The sequence below is a fragment of the Ornithorhynchus anatinus genome, chromosome 21 (assembly GCF_004115215.2).
Source record: "Ornithorhynchus anatinus isolate Pmale09 chromosome 21, mOrnAna1.pri.v4, whole genome shotgun sequence".
Classification (NCBI taxonomy): Eukaryota; Metazoa; Chordata; class Mammalia; order Monotremata; family Ornithorhynchidae; genus Ornithorhynchus; species Ornithorhynchus anatinus.
This window is the reverse complement of record NC_041748.1, coordinates 14,684,661-14,704,601: the sequence shown is the minus strand read 5'-3', so window position 1 is coordinate 14,704,601 and position 19,941 is coordinate 14,684,661. Positions and strand designations below refer to the sequence as shown.

General features: G+C 55.2%; 1 protein-coding gene and 1 long non-coding RNA gene across 2 annotated transcripts; both read left to right on the top strand.

The window, feature by feature from the left end:
- Positions 1 to 1,233: 1,233 nt before the first annotated feature.
- LOC103166722 lies at positions 1,234 to 10,869 on the top strand. Its single transcript, XR_005661246.1, has 8 exons — positions 1,234 to 1,537; positions 3,472 to 3,678; positions 3,762 to 4,136; positions 5,260 to 5,361; positions 6,950 to 7,063; positions 8,099 to 8,945; positions 10,177 to 10,287; positions 10,429 to 10,869. It is a non-coding gene; the product is annotated as an uncharacterized LOC103166722 (long non-coding RNA).
- A 2,732-nt stretch (positions 10,870 to 13,601) lies between these two features.
- On the top strand, positions 13,602 to 19,697 carry LOC103165016. The gene is made up of 10 exons (XM_029049594.1): positions 13,602 to 13,645; positions 14,097 to 14,276; positions 14,527 to 14,643; positions 14,867 to 14,978; positions 15,560 to 15,629; positions 15,757 to 15,847; positions 16,156 to 16,279; positions 16,791 to 17,014; positions 17,214 to 18,691; positions 19,359 to 19,697. Exons 1-9 carry the CDS (start codon positions 13,602 to 13,604, stop codon positions 17,611 to 17,613), a joined length of 1,362 nt encoding a protein of 453 aa, XP_028905427.1. The 3' UTR covers positions 17,614 to 18,691; positions 19,359 to 19,697.
- Positions 19,698 to 19,941: the final 244 nt, after the last annotated feature.

Sequence of the window (19,941 nt, the reverse complement as noted above, 5' to 3'; positions counted from 1 at the left end):
GAGCCTGTGCGCTCATCCAGTGAGTTCTCCCTGCTGACCACACCCCCAAGTCAGAGTGTTCTTCCAGATGGGTGCCCTTTGAACACTGCCTAAGGGCCCCTAGCAGCCATGGAACAGCCGCTCTGTCGGTCCTGTCAAAGGAATTTATTCAGCTCTTACTGTGCTGCGGAGCAGTGTACTTAGGCCTTGGGGCAGTATAACAAAATGAGCAGACATGTTCCTTGCCCTTGAAGAGCTTGCATTCTAGGGGGGAATCTACTATTACTACTTTTGGAAACTACTGTCCCACAGTTGTTCATTTCTGCTCCCCTGGATTTCATAATAATGTTGGTATTTGTTAAGCTCTTACTATGTACCAAGCACTGTTCTAAGCGCTGGAGTAGATACAAAGTAATTGGGTTGTCCTGCATGGGGCTCACAGTCTTCATCCCCATTTTACTGATGAGGTTACTGAGGCACAGAGAAGTTAAATGACTTGCCCAAGGTCACACAGCTAAGTGGCAGTCAGCATTCGAACCCAGGATCTCTGACTCCCAAGCCTGTGCTCTTTCCACTAAGTCACGCTGCTTCTCTAGCCACGCTGAGAGTAGAGCCTCCTTTTGTCTTTCAGAAGTGGAGAACACAGCTGCTTATTTCAGGGGAGTGAAGCCCTACGTACCGCTTTTCTTATCTTTTTTTGGTACTTGCTAAGCTATTTCTGTGTGCCAGGCACTGTACTAAGCCTTGGGGTAGACACGAGCTATTTACATTGGACCAACTCCTTGTCCCACATGGGGCTCACAGTCTCAATCCCCATTTTACAGATGAAGTAACAGAGGCACAGAAAAGTGAAGTGACTCACCTGAAGTCACACAGGCAAGTTTTGGAGCCAGGATTAGAACCTAGGTCCTTCTGACTCCCAGGCCTGGGCGCTCTCCTCTAGGCCACGCTGCTTCCACTGCAGACATCAAGATGAAGGGAATGGAACTTGAGGCCCGTCTGCTCAGCGGGTGTGGCCCGGTTGGGCAGGGGCCTCCTCAGGTGAACCCCGTCATGGTTCTGCCCCTCTCTTCCGCACCTTCTGGAATGGGGAATTCACTGCAAATGTCCCACATCTGCTCCTTTGGTCAACCATATTCATCAGTGGTATTTACTGAGCACTTACTGTGTGCCAAGCACTGTAACAATAATAATAATTATGGTATTTAAGGGCTTACTACGTGTTTGGCGCTGTACTAAGCTCCGGGGTTGGACACAGTCGCTGTCCCACAAGGGGCTCACAGTTTCGATCCCCATTTTGCTGCTTTGGCACCTAGGCCCTGAAAAAAAATTACCAGTAGGGAGAAGTTCTAGAATATGACAGAGATCTCTTTCCCCTACTAGACTCTAGTCTCCTGAAGGGCAGGGAGCAGCATACGGAATGATTGATTGCAAGGTCTCTAACTGATCGGAACATATTTTGACGTGCACGGGTCAGGACCGGTGAGGAGACATCAGTCTTTCCCCGGGGATGGACATTTTCTTATCCGTAGGGCCAGAGGATGCCCAGAGAGTCACCGTGAGTATCGAGGCCTTTCTGGAATGAACGAGATGCTCCTTGAAGAAGTTGTCTGGACTTGGGCTCAGAGGAGTTGGGATAGAGAGTGCAAGTCATCTGGGCCATCCTTTTTGACCAACAGTCGCTTCCGTTTCCAGGGCAGCTGGGACCAGAGGGAGGGTGCCCAAAGAACGGATTGGGTCGCGTCCGATGGCCGGCCGTTCCTCCGGACGCAGACCAGGCGGAGTCACCACGACCCCGGGGACCTTCAGGGTCGAGGGTGGATCTCCCATCACCTCTGAAATCTCCCGCGTCTCTGGCCTCTCTCACGGCTTAATGTGACTAAACCGGGACTGTTCGTTTTTCCACGGCGTATCTGTCCGTAATACGTTGATGTACGATAATGTCTATCTCCCCCTCTAGCCTGTGAGCCCAGAGTGGGGAAGGACTGTGGTAGTTGATGGTTATACTGTAGTCTTCCAAAGGCTGGCTACAGTGTAAGAGTTGTATAAAAACGGCAGATTGGCCGCGAGAGCCCCCGCGATGTCTGAGGAGTCTGCCGGAATGGGTGCGTGGGGTGGCATGGGGGTTGTTGGGTGGGTGGATGGATGGGGGTTACTGGGGGGATGGGATGGGAAGATGCGTGTGGGGTCAGCATGGGGGTGAGAGAGGGAAGAGGGACTTTGGAAGAGATGGAGGTGTGGTTGTGATGTGGGCATTGGGAAGAGGGGGATCGTGGGTGGGTGATAGGCTGGATGTGGCATGTGGAGGAGACGGAGGCGTCGGGCATGGGGGGGTAGGATGGACAGTGAAGAGTCTGGGCTGGGATGGTGTAGTATTATTATTACTGTTATTGTATTTATTAAGTGCTGAAGCTGTGCCAAGCCCTGTTTTAAGCACTGGGGCAGATATAAGGTAATCAGGTCGTCCCACTTGGAGCTCGTGGTCTTAATCCCCATTTGATGGTTGAGGGAACTGAGGCACAGAGAAGTTAAGCGCCTTGCCCAAGGTCACACAGCAGATGAGAACAAAGGGGGGATTAGAACCCGTGTCCTCTGACTCCCAAGCCTGTGCTCTTGCCACTATAGTTTAGGGGGTGGGGGACCAGGGGGGCAGTGGGGAGTCAGGGGTAGGGGGTGGGGGATGTGGTTGTGGCGGGTGTGGCACCTGGGGTCCCAAGTTGGATATCGGGGAGCACGGGTGGGTTAGTGGGGCCTGTGGGGGGCTATTTTGCCTCCTGAAAATGAGTAGTTTGGGCTCCACGATCTTATGTGGGATAACTGGGCCTCTGGGGTCCCAGCTCTATTAATATGCCACCTGGGAGCCAAAGTCAGTTATTTGGCCCCTCAAGGCCCCAGGTCACTTGTCCTGCCCATTGAGGCCCCTGTGTGTCATATCAACCCCCCGGTGGCCCATATGGGTTATTTATGCTGCCTCCCCTCCCCCCTGCCCCTAGGCCAATTGGTTCATCTGATACTTGAGGGGCCCCTGTGGATTATTAGCTCCCAACCCTGGGGTCCCAGGCAGCTCACTGGCAGCTTCACTTTCTGCTGGGCAGCTGGCCCGAGCCCCGCTCGTGTTCTGGTGAGGCGAGGGGAGGAGGAGGGGAGGAGGCCGGGCTGGAGCCGTGGTAGGTGTCGGACTGCTCCCCGAAGTGAGGGTGGTGCCTGCTGGGATTCGGGGAAGGGAGGGGCTGAGGAAGGGCTTGCTGGGGTGCTTGTTGGGGGTTGTGGAGCTAGAATCAGGAGTGAAAGACGGTGGTCCTCACACCACTCAAAGACTGTCCTTCAGGGCCAAGTCTCCATCTAGCCAGGCTGGTGGCAGTTTGGGAGATGGAGGGGTATCGGGCTTGGGGAATAGAAGGAGAGCATGACGTGCTGCCGCCGTGAGTCCTTAGGGTAGAAAGAGCACTTTTTGACTCCATACGGGTGTCTCTTTGTTGTTTTCTTTCTCAGTGGAGAGGTTCCAGGGCAGATGTTCTTTTCTCTCACCCCCACTCCCCATCCCCAGAGGAGCCTCTGGATGGTCATGGGGAACGTCTCCGTTGGCGCTCGGTCCCGGAAGGAGCTGTGGACTAGAATCCCAGTCTGGAGCCGCCAGGGAGGACAGCTCCTCTTCTCTCCCCGACCCGTCAGCGAGTGGCTTGGGTGCGGATGACCCCGGTGAGTGGAGATGGGGTTTGAGGCAGGGGATGCATAGCGCATTTCTAGAGTTCTGAAGAGTGGGTCCAACTGTCTGATTGCAGGAACCGCGACCCACTCATGTGAAGAAATGGAACCAGGAGCTGCACTGCCTATCCAAAGGGAAGATGGAGTGGGCATGTGTTTGTCTACGTGTGCACGTGTGATGGGGATTCATCTTACGAGACAGGGGCTGCTACTCTCAGCGCAGAGGTTCATTCTGGAAATGGGAGTTAACACAGCCAATTCATTCTGCTAGACTTGACTCTGGGACCCGAGAAGTCGCAGGGACCTTAAAGGTTCAGGCGGGTCAAACCTCCCTGTGCCCCCAGTCTGGGTCCGACCTCACTGACTGGTATCTATCCCGGTGCTTATAACAGTGCTTGGCACATAGTAAGCGCTTAATAAATACCACGATCATGATCCTCAGGGAGCAGAAGGTAGGCATTCTCCTGGAACCAGATTTCCGTCCAGTCGGCAGTCTCGTCGGCTATCTCGGGCACCGGAAGTAGTGACGGTCGTGAGGGTCTCTTGGGGGCCCGGTGTTGAGAGAGTGGCAGTGAGTAGAATCCACCTGTCAGTTTGTATTTGTCCACTCTTGCTTCCTGGGGCAGCCAGTTCTGGGATGAAAGTGTTTGTGAGAACAGAAACTACGTTGTCTGCAAAAGCCCTCCCCACTTCTTCCCAGCTCTGAGATGACTGGTTTGCCTGGATAACTAAGGGGAGGGGCTCACTGGGTGCTCAAGGCACCTCCATGATCTGACCCCCTGCTGCTCAGGCAGTGAGGCCACCACGTTCATATCTAGGGAGGAAGGGAGACCCCCGCTCCTATTGCGTGATGAAGCCGAGCCGTCACCCCCAGAGGGAAGGGTGTTCTGCGGAGGCGCGTGCGTTCACGTGAACGATGGGGTTAAGTGTGCGGGGAAGAAGGGTTAGGGGGAGGCTGGTTCTGGAAACGAGAGTCCGGAAGGCCCGGGGCCATTAATTCTACGGATGGGTCCTACCTTCCTGCATCCACGGTCCCGTTGGCAAGATCACCCCGCACCGCCGCAGCCCCCAGAGAAGGGACCAGATTGGGTGTGCTGGTCGTGGCTTCAGAGCGGTTTAGCATCAGGAGTTGGACAAGGGTAGCGTTAACCTATCCACACCATTCTCCGAGAAGCAAGGCTATGCAGGCTCCTGTTCAAGACCAAGTCAGGGGTGTGAGTAGGAAGGGGCAGAGCAGTTGGACTCGGTCCTAGAAGTTGACTCGTGTAGTTGTTCTGGACCTCCAGTCCTTGCAGAATGAGCCCCTCCTGGAATAGCAGAGCTGGGGTGTTTGAAGAGGAGGCAGCTCTGTATTAATAGGGCAGAGCTTAGCTGTGGGGGTCTGTCTGTACAGTTAAACCAGGCCTGAGACCAGCATCAGTGTTAGGGGTGGGGCCGGTGGTGGGGAAGTGTTTGGGGGCGGGGGGAGAAGCGTGCAGTCTATTGAGTCTCCGCTGGAGGCTGAAGAGTTTAGCCATAGCTGCGGACCTCAGAGGGCAGGATAAGGGAACGCTTATCCACGCGTGTCTTCCAAAGTCAGTCTCCTCAACCCCAAATGGATTTCAGCCAAGATGAGGAGAGAAGCTCCAGGAACAATTCACTTACATCACCAAGCACTCAGAGGCCCCAGTCTGGCTGGTGAGTCCCAAGTTTTTGCCCACACCCCTGCTGGCCCCATGACTTTCCAGCTCAGACCCAGAAAGAAGCCCCACAAAACCCAACTTGGGGCAGGATGAGCAAGGTGGAATCTAACCAGCTGTTAGTCTCCAAACAGAAGCTGCTCAGTGCATCACTCTGGCCAGGAAGACTATCCTCTTATGGTGTAAGCACAGTCATGTCAATCCCTGGACTTGCATCGTGTGTGTGTGTGTGTGTGTGTGTGAGTGTGTGTGTCTGAGTGAGAGAGAGAGAATAATAAGGTTAGCTTTTGGAAAAGATAATGAGGAGGAGTCAAGTCAATTCCCAGACTTACCTCACCAGTGAGAGATTGAACTGTGTGGACCATGTGCCACCACAAAAGGAAGGATTGTGGGGGTGGGGGTGGGGGAGGGAGGGTGTGTGTGTGAGAGAGAGAGAATAATGGGGTTAACTTTTGAGGAAGGATAGTCAGGAGAAGGCTGTCACTCTCATTACAGAGGCAGGTTCTGGAAACAGGGCCTCGGGGTCCTTGCAGGAAACCAGTTTTGTCTGGCTGGACTGTGGGACTTAGAAGACCCAGAGTCCTTAATTCTATAGATGGGTCAAACCTCCCTGTACCTACGATCCTGCCTGCAGAGTCGACCTGCTCACTCTGACCCTGGAAAATAATAGTTATAATTATGGAATTTGTCAAGCCCTTACTAGTACTAAGCATTGGGATGGATGCAAGCATATCGGGTTGGAGACAATCCCTGTCCCATGTGGGGCTCACAGTCTCAATCCCCATTTTACAGATGAGGTAATTGAGGCCCAGAGAAGTATAGCGACTTGCCCAAGATCACACAGCAGACCAGTGGCGGAGCTGGGATTAGAACACAATGGACCTGTCTTGGCCTGCCAGCGTCGGCTTCTGGGAGTCTAGGGTCTGAATCCTGAATCGGGCAGGAAAATTATCGGTTTGTCTACTCTATTCCTCTCTGAAAAGCAGAGTTCTGAGGTGGAGTTGTCACCTGCAGTCAGGGAGCATGGAAGACAGGCAAAACGGAATTTTGTTCAGTTTGGGTTGGATCTCCAGTCCCTGGAGCCCAAGCCCTTCCTGGATGAACAGAGGTGATTGAGAAAGGGGTGGTTAAGTGTTAGTATATCAGAGAGTTTTATTCAGCTTAAGTGGGTTTGATTGTCACTATCTGTAGACCTCATAAATAAATAAATAATGTTGGTATTTGTTAACCGCTTAGTATGTGCAGAGCACTGTTCTAAGCGCTGGGCTGGGGTACACGCAAGGGAATCAGGTTGTCCCACGTTGGGCTCACGGTCTTAATCCCCATTTTACAGATGAGGTAACTGAAGCACGGAGAAGTGAAGTGACTTGCTCAAAATCACACAGCTGACAAGTGGCAGAGCTGGGTTTTGAACCCATGATCTCTGACTCCAAAGCCTGTGCTCTTTCCACTGAGCCACGCTGCTTCTGCTTCTCATGTCACCTGGTGGTGAGGTCATGGGAAGGAGGGAGAATTGAGTGCTTAAGGAAGGGGGAAAAAAAAGGCAAAAAAAAGGTTGTCTGAAACCCCTACCTTCCTCTCTCTAGCTTCAAAGTCCTCGATTCTCCTGGAGACATTAATATCTGGCGACTGAGATGTGGACCTCAGCTGCTGACAGAGGGCAGGGTGAGAAACCCATACCTTCAGGATCACTAATCCAGGTAACCCCACCACGGTTTCGGTTGTTCACCAGAAAGGACGGGCAGAGCAGCTCTGATCATCCCCACCTCTGTCGGACCGATGGTCCGGGGTCCTTTTCCGTGTTGCCGGAGGAGGCCTCCACAGTGGTTCCCCTCGAATTTGTTGTCCGGACAGCTATGAGATCCCGAGGGAAGTCCGGCATCCTCGATGCCTGGAAGTGCACGGGTCGTGGTGGGAATCGGTTCCATTTGATAGTATTGATTGAGTGCTTACCGTGTGCGGAGCACTGTATTGAGTGCTCGGGAGAGCACGACACAACAATAAACCGACACATTCCCGGCTCACAACGAGTTTACAGTCTACAGCAGCGAAACAGGCATTGATGGAAATAAAGAAATTGCGGATGCGTACGTAAGTGTTGGGGGCCCGGGGAGTGGGGAAGAACAAAGGGAGCCAATTGGGGCGATGCAGAAGGGAGTGGGAGAAGAGGAAAGGGAGGCCTCAAAGGGGGGCAGCGTAATTGCCTGTCAGACTTAAGGAGGGAGGGCGTTCAGGCCAGAGAAGGGCTGTGGGCAAGGGGTAGGCGATGAGATGGGCGAGATTGCGGTACAGTGAGAAGGTCAGCATTAAGAGGAACGAAGTGGGTGGGCTCGGTTGTAGTAGAAGAGTAGCGAGGTGAGGTGGGAGGGGGCAAGCTGATCGAGTGCTTCAAAGCCAACGGTGAGGGATTTTTGTTTGATGTAGAGCTGGGTGGGAAATCACTGGAATTTTTCGAGGTGACGTGTCGTGAACATTTTTGTAGAACAGTGATCCGGGAAGCAGAGTGAAATATGGACTGCAGTGGGGAGAGGCAGGAGACTGGGAGGTCAGGAAGGAGGCTGATGCGGTATCCAAGCCCCATAGGATGAGTGATCGTATTAATGTTATAGCAGTTTGGATGGTGAGGCAAGGGCCGATTTGGAGGGGTGGTTAAGTATCAGTAAGGCAGAGTTTTGCACGTGGCTTACGTGTGATCGATCCTCTGGATCTGTAGACCTCTCCTCTCCTGGTGTTAGGGTCATCGGGAGGAGGGAAAATTGAATGCTTGCTAACCAAGTCTGAAAGCCCAAACCGTCTCTCTTCCGCTTCGAGACCACCGATTCTCTGGGAGACATCAGCATCCGGCGATTTCAGTTATGACTTTGGGTGTGGACGGAGGGCGAGGTGAGAAACCCCTATCTTTGGGATCGCTAAATCCAGGCGTCCCTGCCGAGGTTTCAGATGTGCAATCGGCAGGACCGGAAGAGGAGCGCCAATCGTTCCCTACCTTTTTCGGACCGATGCTCCGGGACCCCGTACCACGTGGCCGGAGGAGGCCTCGACGGCGAGCCCTCCCCCGGCCCCCGCAAAGGTTCGTCGTCCAGATGGTCCTGAGACTCGGAAGGAAGTCCCAAGGCCATCACACAAGGCAGGGCTTGTCACCGTCTACCTCCTCCTAATCTGAGTCTCTATAGGGAGCATAGAAAGATTTGGTCCTGCGTCCCGTAGGCCTTACCACTCTCCTGTTTAGTCTGCCACCTCACTGGAAAGTTCTTGCTCTTTCAGTGTGGGCCTCTCCCAGCCCGGGAGTGTGGAAGATCGAGTGGGAGGGTTAGGGAAGAGTGGAGAAGCTTGGGCATCTGTGGCCATTCTCTCAGGTCTGTTGACCAATAGGTTGATGAGAGGGTGGTGGAGGAATGTCTTTATTTTGGAGAAACCGTATTGTTTGCAACGCCTCCCATTTCCTTCTCCACTTGCAGGAGCACCATCAGACCACTCATTCCGCAGAGTGCCGTCGGGGGGAGTCTAAGTACCGGGACCACCTCGACGATCTCACAGCTGCTGAGAAGGAATTTAACTCTGTCCGTCTTCGGCTCGGCCACGGTGATTCCTCCCCTTCGGTGAACTCCCACGTGTGCTGCCTTCGCCATCTGTTCTAGACCTTTCAGTCCTACCTTAAAGCCCTAGTGCCCCCAACTCCCGCCTTTTCACGGAGGCGACTGCCAGTCCTTGATAACACACTCTGCATTTAGGAAGTATGGAATGAATCCCGGCACTACCGAAAAAGACTCCTCATTCTGGTCCTCATCCTCTGTCACGTCTTTCTCAACTTCTCAGCTGCATCTGATACTGTGGACCACCCTGTTGACCTGGGAACACGAAGTACTCTCCATTTCTGCACCGCAGCCCCCTCTTGGCTTTCCTCCTCTGGCCTTTCTTTCGGTTCTTCCTCTGACACTTCCTGTGGGTGCCCCCCCCCCCAAGGTTGGAACCTCTTCTATTCTCATGATATCCCCACTCCCTTTAGAGCTCAGATGGTCGCACAGATACTCCCCAGCTAGCCTCACTCTTCCGCCCCTAAACTCAGCCGATACACTTCACTCGAAGTGAGCTACTGCTTGTGCCTCTCCTCTCTCTCTCTCTCTCTTTCTCATGCTATTCTCTCACTTACTCTTCCTTTGACCCTTCCACTCCGCCCCAACTTTCTCATGTGACTTCCATCTTTAAGGATCCTCTGAGATGACATTCTCTGGGAGACAGTGCGTGATTAACCTTTCATCCTGGCCCCCAGTCAGCGTGGCTCAGTGGAAAGAGCATGGGCTTTGGAGTCAGGGCTCATGAGTTCGAATCCCAGCTCTGCCACTTGTCGGCTGTGTGACTGTGGACAAGTCACTTAACTTCTCTGTGCCTCAGTTCCCTCATCTGTAAAATGGGGATTAAGACTGTGAGCCCCACGTGGGACAACCTGATTACCTATGTCTCCCCCAGCTCTTAGAACAGTGCTCGGCACATAGTAAGCGCTTAACAGATACCAACATTATGATTATTCCCACAAACTACCACTTTGATGCTCTCAACACTTCAACACTTTAAGACTTGGGCAGTCACTAATCCTCATTTCCTATGGCACCTTGACACTAATATTGCCAGTAGGAAGAAGTGCTAGAATATGACAGGTACCCCTTGGCCCTGCTAGATTGTAATCTTCTGAGGGGCAGGGCCCATGTCTCCTTATTGCACTGTGCTCTTCTAAGTGCTTAGTATTTAGAAAATAGTGCGTGCCACGTGTAGGATGGACCGAAAGCTGTCTAATCCAGTTGTCATTTGGGGCTAGGATCCGCCATTCCAGATGTGCACGGGTCAGGACCAATGGAGAAATGTCAGTCTCTCCCCTGGGGCGGACACTTGCTTATACCTATGGCCAGAGGAGGCCCAGAGAGCAAAGGTGAGTACCGAGGCCTATCCGGAACGAATGGGAAGTTCCCGCAAGGACTTGTCTCGACTTTGTCGGCTCAGTGTAGTTGTGGTACAGATGCCTACCCTGAAACCGTGCTTGTCATTTGGGTCATCGTTTCTGACCAACCAGCGCTCGTGTTCAGAGTGGAGCTGAGATGAGGGAAGGCACCCAAAGAGTGGACTACGTCGCGACCGACGGGTCGCCGGCCGTCGCGCCGGACGCGGAACGTTCGGGTCCTCCGTGGCCGTGAGGATCTCGACTGGGCGGCGTGGATACGACGGGATGGCTCCCCGGGCCTCTCCAGGGACCGAATTGAGAACCATCCCCGGCCCCCAATCCGACGATGCCGTTTCCTTGAGGATAAATATGGTATTGCCGGGGGTACCCGCTGCCTCCTCCGGAAAGCGATGGGTTTGTGTGGGATGCGTGTGTGCGCCGTGGGATCGACTTGGAGGCGTGAGGGGGCCGTTCATTCATCGAAGGGTATTTGTCGAGCACTTACCGTGTGCAAAGCTCTGTACTGAGGGCTCGGGAGAGTACCATGACACAATAAACAGGCCCATTCCCTGTCCGCAACGAGCTCACAGTCTAGAGGGGGAGACAGACATCGATCTAAGTGGGGATTGGAGGGGGGATGAAGAAAGGGAGCAAGTCAGGGTGACAAGTCAGATGCTAAGAAGGGGCCTCCTCTCTTTTGGCACCGAGACCGGACCTGGATTCGGGGGCCCGGGATCCGTCCCGGAGATAGATTCGGCCGACCGTACCGTGGGCCGGGGAAGACCTGGGTCCCTTATATCCATGGATGGGTCAAACCTACCTGAGTCCCCAGTTTGGTCTTCAGCATCGTCCCGCACAGAACAACCCGGAGAAAGGAGCCCTCTGGTTCCTCTGGGCACGGAGGGCTTGGGGAGAAAAGGGACCCAGCATCAGGGATGCGTGAATTTTCAAGGTCAGGGTGGATGGGTGGGTGGGTGGGTGTGTGTGCGTGCAGCCTGCGATTTTTGTAGAAGAGCATTCTTGGGAATCTGGGGTGAGAACAAATCAGTAGAGGGCTGGAGAAGCAGCATGGCTTAGTGACAAAAGCCTGGGCTTGAGAGTGAGGGGCCATGGGTTTAAATCCTTTCTCTGCCACTTGTCAGCTGTGTGACTTTTGGCAAGGCACTTCACTTCTCTGTGCCTCATTTACCTCATGTGTAAAATGGGGCTTAAGACTGTGAGCCCTCTGTGGGACAACCTGATTACCTTGTATCTGCCTCAGCGCTTAGAACAGTGCTTGGCACATAGTAAGCGCCTAACAAATACCATTATAGGAAGCAGCATGACTTGGTGGAAAGAGCCCGGGCTTGGGAGTCAGAGGCCGTGGGTTCTAATCCCTCCTCAACCACTTGTCCACTGTGTGACCTTGGGTAAGTCATTTCATTTCTCTGGGCCTCAGTTACCTCATCTGTAAAATGGGGATTGGGTCTGAGCCCCACGTGGGACAGGGACTGTGTCCAACCTAATGTGCTGTATCTACCCCAGCGCTTAGTACAGTGCTTATCACATAGTAAGTGTTCAACAAATACCACAATTATCATTATTATTATTAACAGTTGTTCCCGGAAAACGCAGTGTCATTGCAAGTAGTTTCCTCAACAGAAGGCACTGGAGCGATGGTTTGAGGGAGACCGATGTGGGCTTCTGGGTCCTTTGGGTGTCTAGAGTAGGAACAACAAGAAATGAAAGGAGCTTCTAAACCCTCCACTTGACCCAGGGCTGCAGAAAAGGTTGCTCTCAAGCCCTGTGTTGCAGGATTTTGTGAAACTCGCGATGATGATGATGATGATGATGATGATGATAAAGACATTTGTTAAGCACTTAGTATTTGCCAAGCACCATGTTAAGCGAGAGCGTGGAGGCAAGCAAATCGGGTCGGACACGGCCCCTATCCCAGTTGGGCTCACAGCCTTAATCCCCATATTGCAGGTGAGGCAACTGGGGCCCAGAGAAGCCAAGTGACTTGACCCAGGTGAAACAGCAGGCAAGTGTCAGGGCCAGGTTTGAAACTCAGGTCACTCTGAGCTCCCAGGCCTGTGTTCTAGCCACTAGGTCATGCTACTTCTCGTCAGGTCATTAACATGATCTTTTCCCCCGCCTTCCCGCTCCCCACACACAGCGGGTCTGTGACCCAACGGCTAGGATGCGGACAGGAGCCCCGCAGCACCCACCCCTGTCATGCACAGCTCGGCGTAGGTTGACCCGAGGAAGAATCTGACGGGCTAGTACTCTCCAAACAGAGGCTGCTGGACACTTTGCCCTGGTCTTGAGGATCATCCCCTTGCACTGAGTCCAGTCAAATCAATTATCAGATTTCTCCCACCCTGGAGAGATGGAGCTTTGGGCCACACTGCCACCACAAAGGAAAGGGTGGGTGGATGGGTGGGGGCAGTGTGTGTGTGTGTGTGTGTGTGTGTGTGTGTGAAAGAGAGAGAGAGAGAATGAGAGAGGGACTTAGCTTTTGGGATAGAATGATGAGGTGGCTGCCATTCTTGGCAGGGAGGCAGGTTCTGGAAGCTGAGGCTCTGGGCAGGAACCTAGTTTCGTCGGACACGACCGAGGGGCCGAGAAGGTCTGGGGCCCATAATTCTATTGAAGGGTCAAACCCTACTTGCTCACAGCCCCGTCCGCGGGGTCGAATGGTGCAAGATGGGCTCCCGGAGAAGCGACCTGTCTGGGCCCATCAGTGGCGGTGGCTTCTGGGAGTCTAGGATCAGAGGCGGGACAGATGGCCTCGACGCGTCCACCCCATTTATCCCCGAGAAGCGGAGTCTTGCGGACTCCCGTCCGAGACCACGTCAACATCGCCGTGGTGGGGAGGAACGGAACGGGCAGGCTTTGCCCTAAAAATTGACTCGTATAGTGGTTCTGAACCTCCGGGCCCTGGAGAAGGAGCCCCTGCTGGGATTCCGAGGAAGGGGCAGCTAATTATTAATAGGGCAGAGCGTTGCAGTCGGCTTAGCTGTGGTGGTCAGGGTTTGGGGAAGGGAACGGTACTTTGCTCCTCTCCCCCACGCTTGGCCCCCACCAAAAGCCCCCCAAAAGCCAAGTCATCTGTAATTCTCCTATCCTTCCATCTCCAGCTGTGAGAACGGATTCTCCCGGAGACTGAAGTGTTTGGCAGCAGACAAGGACCTCAGAAGGTTGGATGGGGGAACCCGGACCCTCGGGCTCACAGATCCGAGGCCCATTTCTTCAACCCTAGGTGGTTTCCACCAGTGTAGATGGAGGAGAAGTTCCAGTAACGATCGACTTCCATCAGAGCGATGGTCCAGGGTCCCGCGCCTGGTGCCCGGAGGAGATGTCGGTGGTGAGTCCCAAGATTTTCCCACACCCCTACCGCCTCCACATCTCACGGGTGCAGACGCAGCAAGAGGCCCGTAATGCTCAGCTTGGGGGTAGGATTGCAAGAAATAGTCCGATGGACTATTTCCCTCCAAACGGAGAGAACGCATCGCCCCGGCCTTGGGGATCACCCCCTTGCAGTGTGGGCCCACTCAAGTCAAACCTCAGACTCGCCCCACCTGGGAGGGTTTGAACTAGCTGGACCATGTTGCCACCGTAAAGGAAAGTATTTTATCGCCTGTGTGTTTGTGAGAGAATCATGGGGCTAGCTTTTAGGGAAGGCCAGTTGGGAGAAGGCTACCAGTCTCGGTAGGGAGGCCGGTTCAGGGAACCGGTTCCGTCCGACTCGACCGTGGGACAGAGAGGACTCGGGGCGCTTAATTCTAGAGACGCATCGAACTTCTCCGCACCCACAGTCCCGTCCGCGGCGCCGACCTGCGGCGCCTTCAGGCCCCCGAGAAGGGACCGATGGTCCGCCACCGGCGGCTTCCGGGAGTCTCGTGTCCAGGGTCGGGCGGGAAGACCATCGCTTTATCTACTCAAGTCCTCTCTGAAAAGCAGAGCTACGGGATCGGGTCGTCACGGGTGCGGACAGGGTGCGTGGAGTGCCGGCACGGTACTCCAAACCGAATTCTGTCCGGTTTGGGTCGGGCCGCCGGTCTCTGGAGTACGAGCCGCTTCTGGACTGACAGATTTGGAGGGGGTGGTTAAGCGTTCGTAGTGTGAAGTTTTGCATTCTGCTTAGTTGTGATGGATTGCGTCTGGTGTTGGGGTCACTGGGAGGTGTCGAAAGGGAAACTCACATACAGAAAAAGTCATCTGACACCCCTACCCCTGTCTCTCTAGCCTCGAGACCGTCTACCATCCAGCGATTGAGATGTGGTCCTCGGCTGCGGACGTCGGGGACGGCGAGAAACCCAAACCTGCGGCGTCTCTAGCGCAGCCGTCCCCCGCCCGGTTCACGTAACCGCACGGGTCGGTGTCGGGGGACGAGCTCCAATTGTAACCCGTTTGCGTCGGACCGACGCTCTGGAGGTCCAGTTCGGTTTTGCCCGAGGACCCCTTGGCGGCGAGTTCCCCCCGTTGTGGGTTCAGACGGTTCTGAGACCCGACGGGACGTTCCTCAGCCTCGACGCTCGGCGCTGTATGGGTCGTGGTGGGATGACTGCGGGAAGACCCGGACTAGCTGTCACTCCCTCTACGGAGGCTGCCCGATCCTTTTCCGCGGCCTTTTCTGCATCTGTGCGTTTGTGTGTGGCTCATCAGTCGTGGAGGAGGACCATCATAGGGAAGCCCTGGTGAGACCAAATCGGTGCTGGGGCCGGAAGCGTGACACCGGTCCATGGAATTTGCCTTGTCGGGGCAATCGGTTTCGTCCCCGGAAAGCGCTGGAGCGATAGTTTGAGGGGGACGGATGCGGCGGTGTACGGGGTCCTTTCCGTGTCGAGAGCTTTTGTAAACCGAGAACCTAAAGGAGTTTCTAAACCCTCCACTCCACATAGGACCACGGAATAGGCTGCTCCAAAGCTCTGTGTTTCAGGGTTCTGTGAAACTCATCATAACGGCGATGATAATGGCATGTAAGTGTTTACTGTGTGCCAGGCACATGGTCAATGTCCAACATGGGATGCGTATTCTTCATCTCCATTTTACCAGTGAAGTAACTGGGGCAAAGAGAAGTTGTGACACCCTCCCCCACCCATAGCCATCAATGGTCCCTCTGTGAAAGAAGTTTTACTTGGGCATATCCTGAAAAGAAACGATAGCGGGCTTGAGTTTGGTGTGAGACTTAGGGGTCGGTGGGCTAATGGGGGTCATTTCAGACCAATGGGAGTTACCGCACCGAGGGCCAACGCGATCATCTCACATCTCTGGGCAGATAGACGGGACGTCCGACATCTCGGTCGTCGCCTTCGACTCGATCGGCCCCGAGGTCTGCCGCGCCCTCCGCGCGTCTCGCTCGCCTCGGACGTCTCCCTCGTCCTGGCACTTATTAAGCACATCCCCAACCTATCCTCGGTCCCTTGAGAAAGGTACCCTCCTGTGTCTGCGGCTGGTAGGTTCCGGGGATCTAAGGATCGGGACAGAGTGGCATCGACACGTCCACACCGTTCCTCTCTAAGAAGCAGAGCCTTGAGGACTCCAGTCCGAGTCCCATTCGGCAGAGGTAGGGGTTGGGAGGAGAAAAGCAGTGAGGCGTGGGGCTAGGAGTTGACTTGCACCGTTGTCTGCTTAGGTGGAGTGGTGACTGTTCTTTTTGCGGGGGAGGAAGGGGGAAACAACGCTTGCCTCGCTCCCCCTCTACCCCGAAATAAACCAAAAATTGGAGTCGTTTGCCATCTCCTCCCCCTCCTTCTCCAGATGTGAGAGTTGCCGTTCCCAAAGACCGAGGTGTTCGGTTACAGACGCGGACCTCAGAAGGCGGGACCGGGGAATGCGGCCCTTCGGGCTCACCGACGTACGTCTCTCTCCCAGCGTCAGATTCCGCCACCTCAAATGGGTTTCAGCGAGGACCGGTGGAGAAAACCCAGGAACAGAAGAGTTTGATCAGAGGGACTCTCGCGGCTTCTCGGCCGCTCACCCGCAGGAGAGTTTGGTGGTGAGCCCCCACTTTTTGCCCACACCCTTCCCGGCTCTGACTTGCCGCCTGAGACCCGGGGAGAAGCCCCGCAAAGCCCAACTTGGGGTAGGATGACGAAGGGAGGAACGTGACCGGCGATTAATCTCCACACAGACGGTACTCGGTGAATCACCCTGGCCATGAGGACCGTCTCCTTACCGTGTGGGCACAGTCAAGTCAATCTCCAGACTTAGCCCACCAGCGAGGGATTGAACTGTGCGGACCATGTGGCCACCACAAAGGGAAGGATTTGGTGGGGGGGGGGTTGTGTGTGCATGTGTAATGGGGTTAGCTTTCGGGGAAGGATAGTTAGGAGGAGGCTATCGATCTCGGTATGGAGGCCGGTTCCGGCAACAAGGCCCGGGGCTCAGTGCAGGGAACCGACTCTATCCGGCCCGTCTTGGAGACCGAGAAGACGTGGTGCCCTAAATTCTAGAGATGGTTCACACCTCCTTCCGACCACGGTCCCGTCTTCGGGGTTAACCCACAGACCGTCAGGCGCCGGCCAAGAGACCTGTCTGGGACTGCCAGCGGTGGCTTACGGGAGGCCAACGTCTGCAGAGGGCGAGGCGGTACTTCAACGTGTCCACTCTCTTCCTGTCCGACCAGCAGAGTTCCGCGAACGGGTCATCACCGGTGCGGACCAGGAGTGCGGAAGGCGGGCGTGGTACAACCGGATGGAGTCCGGTTTGGGTCGGACCTCCCGTCCCCGGAGTACGAGCGCTCTCTGGACCGAAAGATTTGGAGTGGGTGGTCAAGTATCAGTCGGGCGGAGTTTTGCCTTCGGCTTAAGTGTGCTCCATGTGTCTGTGGAGAGCTGCCCTCTTCCGGCGTCGAGGTTTTTGGCGGGTGGGAGAATTGAATTCTTGCTAAGGAAAAGAATCATCTGAAACCCCTACCCTTCTCTCCCCAGCTTGGAGGCCCCCGACCGTCCCGGAGACATCGACATCCGGCCATTCGGAAGCGGCTCTCGCCTGAGGACGGAGGGCAGGCCGAGAGAGGCAAACCTGGGGATCGCAGACGGACGCGTTTCGGATGCCCGTCGGCCAGGACCGGCGGAGCGGCTCCCATCGTCCCCCGCCTTCGTCGGACCGACGCTCCGGGGTCCGGTACCGTGTCGCCAGAGGAGGCCTCGGCGCCGAGTCCCCGGAGTCGCTCGTCGAAACGGCTCCGATACTCGGTGGGAAATTCCGCGGCCTCGAGTCCCCACCGTCCACGGTTCGGGGTGGAATGGGAGAGGGGAGACCGCGACTAGCTATTACTTGCTCTACAGAGAGTACTGTACTCTCTCTACGGTCTCTTTCCATGGCTAAAATCTGCCCCTCGGTCTCCATTCAAACCGCTACCCCATTAACGCAAGCACTCATCCTATCCGCCTCGACGATCGTATCGGCCTCCCCCCCGGCCTCCCGTCCGGGCCATGCTCCGGTCCGCTCCCCGGACGGTTTTCTTACAAATACATTGACACCCAGTTTCCCCGCTGTTTGAAGAACTCCAGCGGTTGACGGTCCACCTCTGCAAGAAACAAAAAGTCACCCCTACTGCTATGTCACATCGCTATTCTCCAAGTACGACCCAGGCCACACAGCTCTGTTCCTCTAACGCCAACCCTCTCGATCTCACCCATCTCCCCGCCGACCCGTTCCACACATCCTCCTTCCCCCCGTCGGACCGATGATTGCTGTCCGCCACTTTGGAGCCTCACCGAAGACACAGCTCCACCAAGAAGCCTCACCTGAGCCCTCTTCTTCCGCCCCCTTATGCGTCACCCTGACTTAAGGTCTTTATTCATTCTCCCTGCCATCCCCACAGCCCATGTGTATATGTCTATCTACCTATCTGTAAGTATTTAATTAGTGATTCGTGTATGTAAATGCCTGTCTGCCCCCCCACCCCTTCTAGACCGTGAGCTCTATAAGCAGGGAATGTGTCTGTCGTTTGCTTCGTACTCTCCCGAGTGCTTAGTACAGTCAATTCTCCAGAAATATGACTCTATGAAAATCCAGAAGCTGCCCCTTGCATTTCTCTAGCCTTGAGGATCATACCTCCGCACTTTGGACCGTCAGGTCGATTCTCAGACTTGCCCCGTTATTGAGAAGGAGCCACGGTCCGTACCCCTCCATCCGAGGGAAGGTGTCGAGCGTGTGCGCGTGAAGCCGGTGGGGGTTGGGGGGGATAGAACGGCGGGGAGGAGGACGCCGCCGTGGACGCACGAGCCGTTCACGGAAACGGGGTCCGGTTCCTTCTGACTCGGCGGTAGGCCCGAAGGCCGGGGGCCCTCGCCTCCGTCGACGGATCGGACCTCCCCGTGACTTCCGATTCACCTGGCACATCCACAGTCCCCAAAGAAGGGACTCTTCCGTGTGTGACGACGGTTTCTGAGGAAGCAAGGTAGGTGGTACTCTGTCTGGAGGAAGGCAGGGATTGTCACTATCTTGCTTATCCTTCCCTGAGAAATAGAGTTCTAGAACATCTGGTAGGAGATGCGTGTCAATGTAAAGAGACTCACTGAGGTGCAGTAGATACATTTCCTTGAGAGTCAAGCACATAGGCCCTGGAGCTGAAAATGCCGGCCCAGTATTAGACACTGACTTGTGCCCAATGTACAAACGTACCGGGGATGCCTGGCCTCGGGAATGACAGCCTCCTGGCCTGATATTTGGTGGTTGGGCGAGGGGGCGAGGGCATTGATTTCTGTTGAAGAGAGGGGTCCAGTATGAAAAGATAGGTAGAGCAGAGTAGTGAACAGTTCTTTTATTGGCACGGCCCGGCCCATTTCTAGAAAGGTCCTAAAGAAGGGACCTTTCCGTTATCTGTTAGGGGTTGCTCCCGGGGGAGCGGGAGGGAGGTCAGCGTCAAGGCTGAGACCGTGTGTCTCCACCCACCTCTCCAGAGGAAGCCCAGTGAGCCCAGGGGAATCTCGAGGCCTATCGGGGATGAACAGTCTGCTCCCCCAAGGACTCATCTTGCCTTTCTCGGTACAGAGGAGGCAGGAGAGAGAGTCCTGAGCAGTCCACCCTAATAGCACGCTCGTCACCGGGGCCATCCTTTTCGACAGACAGACCTCCGCCCGCTTTCCCGGGAGAGCCGAGACGAGAGGGACGGCCCCCAAAGCGCGGATGAGGTCGCGACCGACCGACCGCCGGCCTTTCCGTTCGGCGCGGACCACTTGGAGTCGCCGGGGCCGTGAGGAACTTTCTCGCGCAACGTCCGTCTCCGCTCACTTCTGACATCTCCCTCGTCTGCGGCGTCGCTGTGGCTCGATCTGTCTCAAACGAAATCGTTTGCCTTTCGACTCCAACGCTATGTTTCTGTAATAGGTTCGCATATGACAATGTCTGTCTCCCACCGCGGCCCCTGAGCTCATAAAGGGCAAAAGGCGTGGCCGTCGATCGTTCTTTCGTCCTCTCTCGAGTGCCGTGTCTCGTCTCGTTTTACGTCACCGAGTCGGGTCTCACCCGCAGTGTTCCGCAGAAGCATCTTTCCCGGGAATGCCCCAACTCCATCGTTCCGTTAGCGTATCCCTAGAGTATTCTGGGTCGAAATGCGAACGCGGTCTACCTCGGCTTCCTTCTGCACCGTAAACCCGAGTCCCCGCCCTCGACTCTCTCCCGGACCGCCCGGCCCTGGGGAGTTTTGAC